This window comes from Nerophis ophidion, linkage group LG04 (assembly GCF_033978795.1).
Source record: "Nerophis ophidion isolate RoL-2023_Sa linkage group LG04, RoL_Noph_v1.0, whole genome shotgun sequence".
NCBI lineage: Eukaryota > Metazoa > Chordata > Actinopteri > Syngnathiformes > Syngnathidae > Nerophis > Nerophis ophidion.
In genome coordinates, this window is record NC_084614.1 from 2,004,505 (window position 1) to 2,021,207 (window position 16,703).

General features: G+C 38.1%; 2 protein-coding genes across 7 annotated transcripts in view; both read right to left on the reverse strand.

Annotated features, from left to right (window-relative positions):
* Nucleotides 1–1,406, reverse strand: part of LOC133550699 (protein spire homolog 1-like) — a 73,103-nt gene extending 71,697 nt beyond the window's left edge. Inside the window, exon 1 of one of the 5 annotated variants that reach the window (XM_061896691.1) lies at nt 758–1,406. In XM_061896691.1, the coding sequence (XP_061752675.1) occupies nt 758–1,214 (457 nt within the window). In that variant the 5' untranslated portion in view covers nt 1,215–1,406. The remainder of the gene's footprint in view (nt 1–757) is intronic. The other 4 variants (XM_061896690.1, XM_061896689.1, XM_061896692.1 and 1 more) reach the window with 4 other exon arrangements.
* A 4,378-nt stretch (nt 1,407–5,784) lies between these two features.
* Nucleotides 5,785–15,238, reverse strand: baalca (BAALC binder of MAP3K1 and KLF4 a). 2 transcript variants are annotated; one of them, XM_061896694.1, is made up of 3 exons: nt 14,944–15,238; nt 12,377–12,555; nt 5,785–8,580 (listed from the first exon to the last, which is right to left on the reverse strand). In XM_061896694.1, the coding sequence occupies exons 1-3, from the start codon at nt 15,086–15,088 to the stop codon at nt 8,533–8,535; spliced, it is 372 nt and encodes a 123-aa protein (XP_061752678.1). In that variant the 5' UTR covers nt 15,089–15,238; the 3' UTR covers nt 5,785–8,532. The 2 variants fall into 2 exon arrangements, with proteins under 2 accessions (XP_061752678.1, XP_061752679.1); XM_061896695.1 differs by having other exon boundaries at nt 5,786–8,580; nt 12,377–12,495.
* Between the last annotated feature and the right edge of the window lie 1,465 nt (nt 15,239–16,703).

The following is a 16,703-nucleotide window of genomic DNA, read 5'->3' on the forward strand; positions in this document are numbered from 1 at the left end:
ATACTTGTATAGCACTTTTCTACCTTCAAGGTACTCAAAGCGCTTTGACACTACTTCCACATTTACCCATTCACACACACATTCACACACTGATGGAGGGAGCTGCCATGCAAGGCGCTAACCAGCACCCATCAGGAGCAAGGGTGAAGTGTCTTGCTCAAGGACACAACGGACTTGACGAGGTTGGTAGAAGCTGGGGATTGAACCAGGAACCCTCAGGTTGCTGGCACGGCCACTCTCCCAACCGCGCCACGCCGTCCCCATAAAAATTGTATATATATAGCGCTTTTCTCTAGTGACTCAAAGCGCTTTACATAGTGAAAGCCAATATCTAAGTTACATTTAAAGCAGTGTGGGTGGCACTGGGAGCAGGTGGGTAAAGTGTCTTGCCCAAGGACACAACGGCAGTGACTAGGATGGCAGAAGCGGGAATCGAACCTGCAACCCTCAAGTTGCTGACACGGCTGCTCTACCAACCGAGCATTTTTTATTGTGTGTTCCTTATTGTATTTTATTTATTGTGTGTTGTTGTTTGTATATTATTTATTGTGTGTTACTTATTGTATATTATTTATTGTGTGTTACTTATTGTATACAATTTGCTGTGTGTTATTTATTATGTGTTATTTGTTGTGTGTTATTCATGAAGTGTTATTTATTGTGTGTTATTGTGCTCCGACAGCACACAACTAGGTGTGAGATGCGGCAGGTGTGCTGCGTGAAAACAACAACATTGCAATGTTGGCCGTGAAGGCACCTGTGCTGCGTTCAAGGTCCAGTCTAACAGTGTTGGCCGTGAAAGTACCTGTGCTGCGTTCAAGGTCCAGTCTAACAGTGTTGGCCGTGAAAGTACCTGTGCTGCGTTCAAGGTCCAGTCTAACAGTGCCGTCACTGCAGATCTTGACGTCTCCGGGTCCCTCCACCCTCCGCGGGCACTCTCCAGCCGCGCGGCCGCTCTTGGAGCCCTTCCGCCGCGGTGTGCTGTGCGCCAGGGCCCGGCAGCACTGGTAGCAGACGGCCCAGGCTTGCTCCTCGTTGATGGGCTGGTTGTAGAGGGCCAGGATGTCCTCCAGGGACACCTCCGGCTCCTCCGGGTCCTCCGGCTCCATGTCTCTCACCTCCCCCGGCCCGCTGGCACTTAAACCCGCGGTGAAATCCCGCAGAATGGTGGGCGAAGTCAGCATGCCGTCGTCGGTGCCCGCTGGCTCGGACATACTAGTCTCACTTTAACGCCATGTTGGCCGCGGCTGAAGTGGAAGAGCAGGTCGAGCAAGCTTTAATGTCCGCCGCTGCTAGAGATGTTAACTAGCGACTAACTAACTGACTAACTGACTAACTAACTGACTGACTGACTAACTAACTGACTAACTGACTGACTGATAGTCAACATTCAAGCTAGGGACACACTGTCACTGTCACTGTGTCTTCTCCGCGCGGCCATAGTGCCCGCCGGTTCACACCGGAAGTAAACACAGGACTTCCGCTTTCAAGTGTAAAACCTGATCATTTTTGTTTAAAGTTTCCCCCCCAAAAGTGAGCTTTTATTCTGGTAGTATCCACACTTTGACAACAATACCTTAAAACACAACTCCATGTCAGTCAGAGATCATCTATATCACAAGTCTCACACTCCTGCACACTTACCTCGAGGATGTTCAACTTGGCAGGCCACTTCATTTCAGGTGCTCCACCATCTCATTTAACGTGGTCCACCGCTTCATTTAATGTGGTCCATTACACAATTTCATGTAGTCCGCCACTTCATTTAAAGTGGTCGTTACATCATTTCATGTAATCCGCCACTTCATTTATTGTGGTCTGCTACAAATTTTTATTGTGGTCCGCCACATAATTTATTGTGGTCTGCTTCAAATTTTTATTGTCGTCCGCCACATTATTTAATGTGGTCCGCCACATCATTTCACGTGGTCCGCCACCTCATTTCACGTGGTCCGCCACACCATTTCAAGTGGGCCGCGACATAATTTATTGTGGTCTGCCACAACATTTCATGTGGTCTGCTGCATCATTTAAAGTGGGCTGCCACATCATTTATTGTGGTCTGCCACATCATTTATTGTGGTCTGCTACAAATTTTTATTGTGATCCGCCACATAATTTAACGTGGTCTGCTACAATTATTTAATGTGATCTGCTGCATCATTTAAAGTGGGCTGCCACTTCATTTATTGTGGTCTGCCACATCATTTATTGTGGTCTGCTACAAATTTTTATTGTGATCCGCCACATCATTTAATGTGGTCTGCTTCAAATTTTTATTGTCGTCCGCCACATTATTTAATGTGGTCCGCCACCTCATTTCACGTGGTCCGCCACACCATTTCAAGTGGGCCGCGACATAATTTATTGTGGTCTGCCACAACATTTCATGTGGTCTGCTGCATCATTTAAAGTGGGCTGCCACTTCATTTATTGTGGTCTGCCACATCATTTATTGTGGTCTGCTACAAATTTTTATTGTGATCCGCCACATCATTTAACGTGGTCTGCTACAATTATTTAATGTGGTCTGCTGCATCATTTAAAGTGGGCTGCCACTTCATTTATTGTGGTCTGCCACATCATTTATTGTGGTCTGCTACAAATTTTTATTGTGATCCGCCACATCATTTAATGTGGTCTGCTACAATTATTTAATGTGGTTCGCCACATCATTTAACGTGGTCTGCTACAATTATTTAATGTGGTACACCACATCATTTAATGTGGTCTGCTACAATTATTTAACGTGGTTTGCCACATCATTTCACGTGGTCCGCCACACCATTTCAAGTGGGCCGCGACATCATTTATTGTGGTCTGCCACAACATTTCATGTGATCTGCTGCATCATTTAATGTGGGCCGCCACTTCATTTATTGTGGTCTTCCACATCATTTATTGTGGTCTGCTACAAATTTTTATCGTGGCCTGCCACATCATTTAAAGTGGTCTGCTACAAATTTTTATTGTGGTCCGCCACGTCATTTAACGTGGTCTGTTACAAATTTTTATTGTGGTACACCACATCATTTAATGTGGTCTGCTACAAATTTTTATCGTGGCCCGCCACGTCATTTAACGTGGTCTGTTACAAATTTTTATTGTGGTACACCACATCATTTAATGTGGTCTGCTACAAATTTTTATTGTGGTCCGCCACATCATTTAATGTGGTCTGCTACAATTATTTAATGTGGTTCGCCACATCATTTAACGTGGTCTGCTACAATTATTTAATGTGGTACACCACATCATTTAATGTGGTCTGCTACAATTATTTAACGTGGTTTGCCACATCATTTCACGTGGTCCGCCACACCATTTCAAGTGGGCCGCGACATCATTTATTGTGGTCTGCCACAACATTTCATGTGATCTGCTGCATCATTTAATGTGGGCCACCACTTCATTTATTGTGGTCTTCCACATCATTTATTGTGGTCTGCTACAAATTTTTATCGTGGCCTGCCACATCATTTAAAGTGGTCTGCTACAAATTTTTATTGTGGTCCGCCACGTCATTTAACGTGGTCTGTTACAAATTTTTATTGTGGTACACCACATCATTTAATGTGGTCTGCTACAAATTTTTATCGTGGCCCGCCACGTCATTTAACGTGGTCTGTTACAAATTTTTATTGTGGTACACCACATCATTTAATGTGGTCTGCTACAAATTTTTATTGTGGTCCGCCACGTCATTTAACGTGGTCTGTTACAAATTTTTATTGTGGTACACCACATCATTTAATGTGGTCTGCTACAAATTTTTATTGTGGTCCGCCACGTCATTTAACGTGGTCTGTTACAAATTTTTATTGTGGTACACCACATCATTTAATGTGGTCTGCTACAAATTTTTATCGTGGCCCGCCATATCATTCAATGTGGTTAGCCACAAAATTAAAAGTGACCTTCTTTTCATTTTATATTGGCCTGCCTTTTTTTTTTTTTTTTTGTGGTCCGTCACATCATTTACTGTGGCCCAACTTATCAATCAATGTGGTCAACCACAAAATTTAATTGGCCTTCACGTCATTTCTTGTGGAACACCATATTTTTTATTGTGACCCGACATGTCACTCAATGGGGTAGGGCACACATTTTAAGCTGGCCTTCACGTCATTTGTATGTATTTTGGCATGTATATTTTGTGGTCCGTAACATCATTTATTGTGGCCCACCATGTCATTCAATGTGGTTGACAACAAAATTAAATTTGGCCTTCACATCATTTCTTCTGGCCCGCTTCATCTTTTTTTGCGTGGTGAGTCACATCATTTACTATGGCCTGCCATGTATTTTAAAGCATTTTGTCATGTAAATTAATGTGGTCCGTCACATCATTTATCTGCCACAAAATTGTAATGTGGCTTTTACGTCATTTCTTGTGGCCCGCCATGTCTTTTTTTTATGGTCCGTCACATCATTTATTGTGGCCCGCCATGTCATCCAATGTGGTCTGCCACAAAATTGTAAAGTGGCCTTCACGTCATTTCCTGTGGCATGCCATATCTTTTTTTTGTGGTCTGTCGCGTAAATATTGTGGCCCACCACGTCATTCAATGTGGTCAGCCACAAAATTGATTTGGCCTTCACATTATTTCTTGTGGTCCATCACATAATTTATTGTGGCCCACCACGTCATTCAATGTGGTCAGCCACCAAATAAAAATGGCCTTTACGTTATTTCTCGTGGCCCACCATCTCTTTTATCGTGGTCCATCACATCATTTATTCTGGCCCGCCACATAATTCAAGGTGGTCAGCCACAAAATTTAAAGTCACCTTCATTTTATTTCTTGTGGCGTGCCAGTTCTTTTTTTGTGGTCCGTCACATCATTTATTGTGGCTTTTCATATCATTCAGTGTGGTTCGGCATGTACTTTAAATCGGTTCACCACGTAAATTAACCTGGTGCATCACATCATTTATTGTGGCCCACCATCTCATTCAATGTGGTCAGCCACAAATTGTATGTGGCCTTCATGTCATTTCTTGTGGCTTGCCATATCTTTTTTTTGTGGTGCGTCATATTATTTCTGGTGGCCTGCCATGTATTTTAAAGCCGTTTGTCACATAATTAAGGTGGTGAGTCACATCATTTATTGTGGCCCGCCATGTCATTCAGTGTGGTCAGCCACAAAATTAAAGTGGTCTTCACGTCATGTCTTGTGGTCCATCACATCATTTACTTTGGCCCACCATGTCATTCAAAGTGATCAGCCACAAAATTTAAGTGGCCTACACGTCATTTCCCACCACATCTTTTATCGTGTTCTGTCACGTTATTTATTGTGGCCCACCATGTCGATTATCGTGATCCATCACATAATTTACTGAGGCCCGACATGTCATTAAAAGGGGTCAGCATCAAAATTTAAGCTGGCCTTCATGTCATTCTTGTGGCCCGCCATATCTTTTTTCTGTGGTCCGTCACATAATTTATTGTGGCCCACCATTTCACTCAATGTGGTCAGACACAAAATATTGATGTTGCTTCACGTCATTTCTAGTGGCCCACCATGTCTTTTGTCGTGGTCCGTCACATAATTTATTGTGGCCCGAGATGTGGTTGACCACAAAATAAAATGTGGCCTTCACGTCATTTCTTGTGGCCCACCATATCTTTTTTTTGTGGTGAGCCACATCATTCATCATGGCCTGCCATGTATTTTAAAGCATTTTATCACGTAAATTGATGTGGTGCATCACATAATTTATTGTGGCCCGCCATGTCATTCAATGTGGTCCATCACATAATTTATATTGGCCCACGATATCTTTTTTTGTGGTCCGTCACATCATTATTTTGGCCCGCCATGTCATCCAAAGTGGTCTGCCACAAAAATTGTAATGTGGCCTTTACATAATTTCCAGTGGCTTGCCATATCTTTTTTTTTTGTGGTCCGTCAAATCATTTATGGTGGCCCACCATGTCATTCAATGTGGTCTGCCACAAAATTGTATTGTGGCCTTTATTGTGGCTTGCCATATCTTTTTTTTTTTTTTGTGGTCCGTCACAACATTAATCGCGGCCCACCATGTCATTCTATGTGGCCTTCACGTCATTTCCGGTGGCCCGCCTTATCTTTTTTTTGGTGTTTCGTCACATCATTTACAGTGGTCTGCCATGTATTTTAAAGCAGTTTGTCACACAATTAATGTGGTGAGTCACATCATTTATAGTGGCCCACCATGTATTTTAAAGCAGTTTGTCACATAATTAATGTGGTGAGTCACATCATTTATAGTGGCCCACCATGTATTTTAAAGCAGTTTGTCACATAATTAATGTGGTGAGTCACATCATTTATAGTGGCCCACCATGTATTTTAAAGCAGTTTGTCACACAATTAAGGTGGTGAGTCAAATCATTTATTGTGGCCCGCCATGCCATTCAAGGTGGTCTACCACATGATGTAACATTGTTTGTCGAGTCATTTAACATTGGCCCACCACATCATTTAAAGTGGCCCCCTGAGAACAGCCATCATTGCGAAGTGGCCCTCACTAGGAACAAGTTGATGGGAGTCAGATTCTCTTTTCATCTGCTGAACAAAACCCAGTGAAAGATAATTTTAATAATAATAATAATAATAATAATAATAACAATAATAATAATAATAATAATACTACTAATAATAATACTACTAATAATAATAATAACAATAATACTAATAATAATACATTGTATTGAGACTGAAGGACACAACACAAAGAAGGTCCAACAAAATCAACAGAAAATAAATAAACATAAAACAACCAACCAAACATTTTCTACCGCTTGTCCCTTTCGGAGTCACAGGGGGTCGCTGGAGCCTACCTCACCTACATTAGTGCGGAAGGCGGCGTACACCCAGGACAAGTCACCACTTCATCACAGGGCTGATTGATACAGTTGACACAAATGATGACATGAATGATGACATGAATGATGACATGAATGATGACATGATGATATTAATGATTGACATAAATGATTATTTAAAAAAATTATGACATAAATTAATGACATACAGGAGTGACAAAAAATGATGAGCTGAATTATTTAATATAAATGATTGACATAAATAATTGACATAAATGATGGAAATAAATGATGGACATAATTAATTGACATAAATTATTGACATAAATGGACATAAATGAGGGACATAAAATTTGACAAAAATGATTGACATAAATGTTTGACATGAATTATTTGACATAAATGATGGACATAAAATTTGACAAAAATTATTGCCATAAATAGATATAAATGATTCACATAAATGATGGACATAAATGATGGACATGAATTATTTGACATAAATGGACATAAATGATTGACATAAATGATGGACATAAATTATTTGACATAAATGATGGACATAAATGATTGACATAAAATTTGACAAACATGATTGACATAAATAGATATAAATGATTCACATAAATGATTGACATAAAGTATTTGACATAAATGATTGACATAAATTGACAAAAAATGATTGACATAAATAATTATTTAAAAAATGATGACATGAATGATGACATGGATGAGTGACATAAATGATGAAATGATTAATGACATGGATGATGACATGAATGATGACATGGATGATTATATGAATGATGACATAAGTTATTTGACATAAATGATGACATAAATGATGGACATAAATGTTTGACATAGATGATGGACATAAATTATTTGACATCAATGATGGACATAAATAATTGACATAAATGATTGACAAAAATGGACATAAATGAGTGACATAAATGGACATAAAATTTGACAAAAATTATTGACATAAATAGATATAAATGATTGACATAAATGATGGACATAAATGATGGACAGAAATTATTTGACATAAATGATTAACATAAATGATTGACATAAATGACCGACATAAATTATTGACAAAAAACGATTGACATAAATAACTATTAAAAAAAATGATGACATGAATGATGAATGATGACATGAATGATGACATGGATGATTATATAAATGATGACATAAGTTATTTGACATAAATGTTTGACATGAATGATTGAAATCAAAATCAAAATGAATAAATGAAATCATCGATATCCCGGACATAAAGAAGGATCAATAAAATGATGAAAAACATCAAAGTTGCAAAATAGAATCCACGGTGAATGAACTCATGTCTGTTTGTCAAAGATCGTCTATGTGCTGTGACGTCACCACACACGTCTCTTCTTGACTTCACTTTCAGCGTCGAGCTCTCATTGGCCACTGATGACGTAACCCATCTTTTTATTTGGTCTTCTTGATTGATTGATTGATACTTTTATTAGTAGATTCAGGTTGTTCCCGCCAGAAGTCTGGTGAGACGCCGGAAGTGGATGGAGAGATGATTGACAGGCACATGCTGGTGTTTTCTTTGCAAGGAACACAACTTCCGCCTGCATCACCATGGCAACAAGCATGGCGCTTGTCTCCGGCGTGCAGACAAGATGGACGACTTGTTGTTGTTGTTGTTTGTTGTTGTTTGTTGTTGTCCTCGGTCTTCATGTGTCTGCGGTGGAGACCTCGGCTTCCTGACTCTTCGTGCTGGCCTGTGCGGGAAAACAAGTGCGTTACTTCCCGCCGGTCACCTGAGCAGCGCGCCCTCTGGTGGACACGCCCATATTGCACGAGTTGCTGGTGCGTGGTGCGTTCAAGACCATAGGAATGTAGAAGGGCGACGTCAACCCCTGCAGGTCGTGACAAGAATGACATCCCTTTTCACTCATATTTACAGGATCTTTGACTGGCATGTTTGTGATCAGTCTTTAAAAGCAGCAGAGTGCACCTGTCATATTTACAGGATCTTTGACTGGCATGTTTGTGATCAGTCTTTAAAAGCAGCAGAGTGCACCTGTCATATTTACAGGATCTTTGACTGGCATGTTTGTGATCAGTCTTTAAAAGCAGCAGAGTGCACATGTCATATTTACAGGATCTTTGACTGGCATGTTTCTGATCAGTCTTTAAAAGCAGCAGAGTGCGCCTGTCATATTTACAGGATCTTTGACTGGCATGTTTGTGATCAGTCTTTAAAAGCAGTAGAGTGCACCTGTCATATTTACAGGATCTTTGACTGGCATGTTTGTGATCAGTCTTTAAAAGCAGCAGAGTGCACCTGTCATATTTACAGGATCTTTGACTGGCATGTTTGTGATCAGTCTTTAAAAGCAGCAGAGTGCACCTGTCATATTTACAGGATCTTTGACTGGCATGTTTGTGATCAGTCTTTAAAAGCAGCAGAGTGCACATGTCATATTTACAGGATCTTTGACTGGCATGTTTCTGATCAGTCTTTAAAAGCAGCAGAGTGCGCCTGTCATATTTACAGGATCTTTGACTGGCATGTTTGTGATCAGTCTTTAAAAGCAGTAGAGTGCACCTGTCATATTTACAGGATCTTTGACTGGCATTCTTCTTGTTACATCCTTGAAAACAGCAGAGCACTCTCATCATCTATAAATGATCTTTGACTACCATTTTTACAGCGAGTCTTTAAAACCAGCAGAGCGCTCCTATCACATATAAATGATCTTTGACTAGCATTTTCATAGTAAGTCCTTAAAACCAGCAGAGAGATCGTGTCATATATAAAGGATCTTTGACTAGGAAAAGTGTTTAATACTAGCAGAGCGCTCCTGTCCCATATAAGGGATCTTTGACTAGCATTGTTATAGTGAGTCCTTAAAACCAACAGAGAGATCCTGTCATATATAAAAGATCTTTGACTAGGAGAAGTATTTAATACTAGCATAGCACAGCTGTCCCATATAAAGGATCTTTGACTAGCATTTTTGTTGACACGTTCTTCAAAACAGCAGAGCGCTCTTATCATATATAAATGATCTTTGACTAGCATTTTTATAGTGAGTCCTTAAAACCAGCAGAGAGATCCTGTCACATATGAAGGATCTTTGACTAGGAAAAGTGTTTAATACTAGCAGAGCACAGCTGTCCCATATAAAGGATCTTTGACTAGCATTTTTGTTGATACGTCCTTCAAAACAGCAGAGCGCTCCTGTCCCATATAAATGATCTTTGACTAACACTTTTATAGTGAGTCCTTAAAACCAGCAGAGAGATCCTGTCATATATAAAGGATCTTTGACTAGGAAAAGTGTTTAATACTAGCAGAGCGCTCCTGTCCCATATAAATGATCTTTGACTAGCATTTTTATAGTGAGTCCTTAAAACCACCAGAGAGATCCTGTCATATGTAAAATATCTTTGACTAGATAAAAGTGCTAGTCAAAGATCATTTATATATGATAGGAGCGCTCTGCTGTTTTGAAGGACGTATCAACAAAAATGCTAGTCAAAGATCCTTTATATGGGACAGTTGTGCTCTGCTAGTATTAAACACTTTTCCTAGTCAAAGATCCTTTATATGTGACAGGATCTCTCTGCTGGTTTTAAGGACTTACTATAAAAGTGCCAGTCAAAGATCCTTTATATATGTTTGGAGTGCTCTGCTGTTTTGAAGGACGTATCAACAAACATGCTATTCAAAGATCCTTTAAATACTAGCAGAGCACAGCTGTCCCATACAAAGGATCTTTGACTAGCATTTTTGTTGACACGTTCTTCAAAACAGCAGAGCGCTCCTATCATATATAAATGATCTTTGACTAGCATTTTTATAGTAAGTCATTAAAACCAGCAGAGAGATCCTGTCACATATGAAGGATCTTTGAGTGTTTAATACTAGCAGAGCACAGCTGTCCCATATAAAGGATCTTTGAATAGCATGTTTGTTGATACGTCCTTCAAAACAGCAGAGCACTCCAAACATATATAAATGATCTTTGACTGGCACTTTTATAGTAAGTCCTTAAAACCAGCAGAGAGATCCTGTCACATATAAAGGATCTTTGACTAGGAAAAGTGTTTAATACTAGCAGAGCACAACTGTCCCATATAAAGGATCTTTGACTAGCATTTTTGTTGATACGTCCTTCAAAACAGCAGAGCGCTCCTATCATATATAAATGATCTTTGACTAGCACTTTTATAGTAAGTCCTTAAAACCAGCAGAGAGATCCTGTCATATATAAAGGATCTTTGACTAGCATTTTTACAGCGAGTCTTTAAAACCAGCAGTGCGCTCCTATCACATATAAATGATCTTTGACTAGCATTTTTATAGTGAGTTTTTAAAAGCAGCAGAGAGATCATGTCACATATAAAGGATCTTTGACAAGGAAAAGTGTTTAATACCAGCAGAGCGCTCCTGTCCCCTATAAAGGATCTTTGAATGGAATTTTTGTTGATACGTCTTTCAAAACAGCAGAGCGCTCAGATTCTGTCGTATATAAAGGATCTTTGACTACCATTTTTATAGTGAGTCTTCAAAACCAGCAGAGAGATCCTGTCATATATAAAGGATCTTTGACTAGGAATAGTGTTTAATACTAGCAGAGCGCTCCTGTCCCATGTAGGGGATCTCTGACTAGCATTTGTGTGGCGAGTCCTTAAAACCAGCAGAGAGCTCCTGTCACGTATTAAGGATCTTTGACCAGCATTAAGTCTTTGAAATAGCAGCAAGCTCCTGTCACATATACATGATCTTTGTCTACCGGCATATCTTTTGTGGTGAGTCCTTAAAATCAGCAGCGTACTTCTGTCATATTTTAAAGGATCTTTGACTTAAAAACGGCAGAGTACTCCTGTCACATATAGAGGATCTTTGACTGGTATTATGGGTGCTACGTCCTTCAAAACAGCAGAGCGCTCCTGTCATTGTTAAATGATCTTTGACTAGTATTTTGGTAGTGAGTCCTTAGAACCAGCAGAGAGATCCAGTCCTACATAAAGGATCTTTGACTAGTTATTTTCCACTGTTTTCTGTACCTTGGAGACATCCTGCCTGGTGGGTGTGTTGTCGGAGGTGTAACAACACCATCAGGGACCGATTCAAGTTGACTTACGTGGAGGCTAATCCATGCTAACATGCTATTTAGGCTAGCTGTATGTAAATATTGCATCATTATGCCTCATTTGTAGATATATTTGCATCCAGACTTTCCCTCCACCCACATTTAATGCCAAACAAACACATACCAATCGACAGATTTAAGTTGCACCAGTGTCAAAAGATGCGAACCGGCAGAGAGATCCTGTCCTACATAAAGGATCTTTGACTAGTAGAAAAAAATCCTTAACAGCAGATAGATTCTGTCACGTATAAAGGATCTTTGACCAGCATTTTGTAGTGAGTCCTTGAAACCAACAGAGAGGTCCTGTCATGAAAATTATCTTTGACTAGCATGAAGTGCTAAAAATCCTCAGGGAGCTCCCGTCACATAGAAATGATCTTTGACTCGCTTTTGCGTTTAGGCTGTGACTCACGTCACTCAAGGAGCGTCTCTGCCGCCTCTGGTGGTTGCAGCTGGTACTGCTGCTGCCAACACTCTGCTTCCCACACTGAGTTGCCGTGGTCACCATCCTCTTCTTAGGCTCCGCCTTACCTGCACGCCTCATCATCATCATCATCATCATCATCATCTTATTGTCAACATCACCAACATCTACATCAGAAACATGTACAAGGGACAAGCGGTAGAAAATGGATCGATGAATGGATAATAAACATGTGGATAATAAAGATCTAGAAAATAAACATGTAAATAATAAAGATCTAGATAATAAACATGTAGATAATAAAGATCTAGATAATAAACATGTAGATAATACACCTGTAGATAATAAACATGTAAATAATAAAGATGTAGATGATAAACATGTAAATAATAAAGATCTAGATAATAAAAATGTATACAATAAACATGTAAATAATAAAGATCTAGATAATAAACATGTAGATAATACACCTGTAGATAATAAACATGTAAATAATAAAGATGTAGATGATAAACATGTAAATAATAAAGATCTAGATAATAAAAATGTATACAATAAACATGTAAATAATAAAGATCTAGATAATAAAGATGTAGATAGATGATAAACATGTAAATAATAAAGATCTAGATAATAAAAATGTAGATAATAAACATGTAAATAATAAACATGTAGATAATAAACATGTAAATAATAAAGATCTAGATAATAAAGATGTAGATGATAAACATGTAAATAATAAAGATCTAGATAATAAACATGTAGATAATAAAGATCTAGATAATAAACATGTAGATAATACACCTGTAGATAATAAACATGTAAATAATAAAGATGTAGATGATAAACATGTAAATAATAAAGATCTAGATAATAAAAATGTATACAATAAACATGTAAATAATAAAGATCTAGATAATAAACATGTAGATAATACACCTGTAGATAATAAACATGTAAATAATAAAGATGTAGATGATAAACATGTAAATAATAAAGATCTAGATAATAAAAATGTATACAATAAACATGTAAATAATAAAGATCTAGATAATAAACATGTAGATAATAAAGATGTAGATAGATGATAAACATGTAAATAATAAAGATCTAGATAATAAAAATGTAGATAATAAACATGTAAATAATAAACATGTAGATAATAAACATGTAAATAATAAAGATCTAGATAATAAAGATGTAGATGATAAACATGTAAATAATAAAGATCTAGATAATAAACATGTAGATAAAGATGTAGATGATAAACATGTAAATAATAAAGATCTAGATAATAAACAGGTAGATAATAAACACGTAAATAATAAACATGTAGATAATAAACATGTAAATAATAAAGATCTGGGTAATAAACATGTAGATAATAAACATGCAAATAATAAAGATCTAGATAATAAAGATGTAGATGATAAAGATGTAGATAATAAACATGTAAATAATAATGATCTAGATAATAAAGATGTAGATAATAAACATGTAAATAATAAAGATCTAGATAATAAAGATGTAGATGATAAAGATGTAGATAATAAAAATGTAAATAATAAAGATCTAGATAATAAAGATGTAGATAATAAAAATGTAAATAATAAAGATCTAGATAATAAAGATGTAGATGATAAAGATGTAGATAATAAACATGTAAATAATAATGATCTAGATAATAAAGATGTAGATAATAAACATGTAAATAATAAAGATCTAGATAATAAAGATGTAGATGATAAAGATGTAGATAATAAACATGTAAATAATAAAGATCTAGATAATAAAGATGTAGATGATAAAGATGTAGATAATAAACATGTAAATAATAATGATCTAGATAATAAACATGTAGATAATAAAGATGTAGATAAAAAACATGTAAATAATAATGATCTAGATAATAAACATGTAGATAATAAACATGATCACCATGCAGATAATTAACATGATAATGATAAACATAATCCTAATTAATATGACCAACATATGGATGAGAGTTAACATAATGATCATCATCATCATCACAATGAATTGGATCATCCTATAGATGATAATTAACATGATGATAAACATAATCATGATCATAATTAATGGTATTAACATTTATCTGATAATTATCGTGGTCATGATGAACATGATGGCGATAATCAGGAGGGTAATAACCATGACGCTCATTTAGATGATTTTAACATGAACATGAAACTATATGGAGATGATATGAGGATGATAAGTATGAGGATGATAAATATGATTAAAGATGAAGATGATATCAGAATGATAAATATGATGAAGATGATATGAGGATGCTAAATATGATCAAGATGAAGATGATCCATCCATCCATTTTCTACTGCTTGTCCCATTCAGGGTGGTGGGGGGTGCTGGACCCTATCCCAGCTGCACATGGGCGGAAGGCGGCGTACACCCTGGACAAGTCACCACCCGATCACAACATTCACACATTGAGTCTTGACAATCACACATACATGATACGGATGATGATGATGATGATATTAAAAGATGGTGGGGGCGTGCATGAGACTCACAGGTGTTGAGCGGAAGTGGGCGGGGACAGCAGTAGTCCTGCAGGTCAGTGTTGGTCAGCCAGGTGGACTCGGTGTCTCTGGTCCGACTCTCCTCATGTTTGCCTGCCATCACCGCGGCCGCCCTGCTCCCCCCGCAGCCCATCATGTGTGTGTGTGTGTGTGTCCACCTGATGATGACGTCAGCTGCTCCCCCCGCAGCCCACCATGTGTGTGTGTGTGTGTGTGTGTGTGTCCACCTGATGATGACGTCAGCTGCTCCCCCCGCAGCCCATCGTGTGTGTGTGTATGTGTGTGTGTGTGTCCACCTGATGATGACGTCAGCTGCTCCCCGGACGTCTGTGCTTCTCTCTCATGGCGCCATCTTCCTCTTCCTCATCATGCTGGTGCGTGATTGTTTCGCGCGTGACAGAGCGTCATGCGTCATCACGGCCAGGGGGCGTGGCTACTGACTGGCTGAGCGGTGGAAACCTCCTTTTTATGCAAATGAAGCACACGAGGGAGGCAAAGGTATACATATATTTATACTGTAAATTTATTATATTTATACTGTAAGTGTATTATATTTATACTGTATGTATATTTGTACTGTATGTTTAAATATATTATATTTATTCTGTAAATATATTTATACTGTACATATATGTATATTTATGCTGTATGTGTAAATATACATATATGCATATTTACACATACAATACAGTATAAATATAATATATTTACACATACAGTATACATATATATTTTTACTGTATGTGTATATATATTGTAATATATTAATACAGTATGTGTAAGAGTACCAGCATGAAATATTGAGGTGCTGTATTGAAGTAAATATTGATTAGCTCCACCACGAAAAAAAGGATCAATGATTACATTTTGGGGCTGATGCGGATCCTCTCTACTACATTACCTTACCAGCTGTGTGTGTACTTTTGACCACGCCTCCACTCGCAGGGACAAAGATAGTGGATCAGTGACAGGAGGGTTCGCCTTGATGCAACTTGCAAGAAACGAGGAGCAACTGATGACGTTGGTACTACATTACCTTACCTGCTTCACATACCGTGTGGGACAAAGATAGTGGATAACTGACAGGAGGGTTCGCTCGGTTTATTTCATTCCACTAGAGATAACGCTCAAAAGTTGCGGGCACATTTAATGAAGGGAAGGGATTACGTTTATGCTACGTTACCTTACCAGCTTCACCTTCCATGTGGGATAAAGATAGTGGATGACTGACAAGAGGGTTCGCTCCACTATTGATAACGCACAAAGTTATGGGCACATTTTGACCAAACTTGCATGAAATAAGGAACAGATGATTACATTTATACTATGTTACCTTACAAGCACATTTCCGTGTGGGAAATAAGACAGTAAATGACTGACAAGAGGGTTCGCTCTGTTTGTTTTGCTTCGCTATGGATAACTCACAAAGTTTTGGGCACATTTTGATGCAACTTGAATGAAATAAGGAACAATTGATTACATTTATACTACGTTACCTTATCAGCTTCACATTCCACGTGGGACAATGATAGTGGAATGCTGACAAGAGGGTTCGCTCCACTATGGATAACTTACAAAGTTATGGGCACATTTTGATGCAACTTGAATGAAATAAGGAACAAGTGATGACATTTATACTACGTTACCTTACCACCTTCACGTTTCTTCCATGTGGGATAAAGATAGTGGATGACTGACAAGAGGGTTCGTTCCGCTATTGATAACTCACAAAGTTATGGGCACATTTTGAC

Coding starts and splice junctions, on each gene's coding strand:
- baalca (XM_061896694.1), bottom strand. CDS start 15,088: ATGATGGGCTGCGGGGGGAGCAGGGCGGCCGCGGTGATGGCAGGCAAA. Junction 12,556..14,943: donor CCCACTTCCGCTCAACACCT/GTGAGTCTCATG, acceptor TTTCTGATGTAG/ATGTTGGTGATGTTGACAAT. Junction 8,581..12,376: donor AGAGACGCTCCTTGAGTGAC/GTGAGTCACAGC, acceptor TTTCCCGCACAG/GCCAGCACGAAGAGTCAGGA.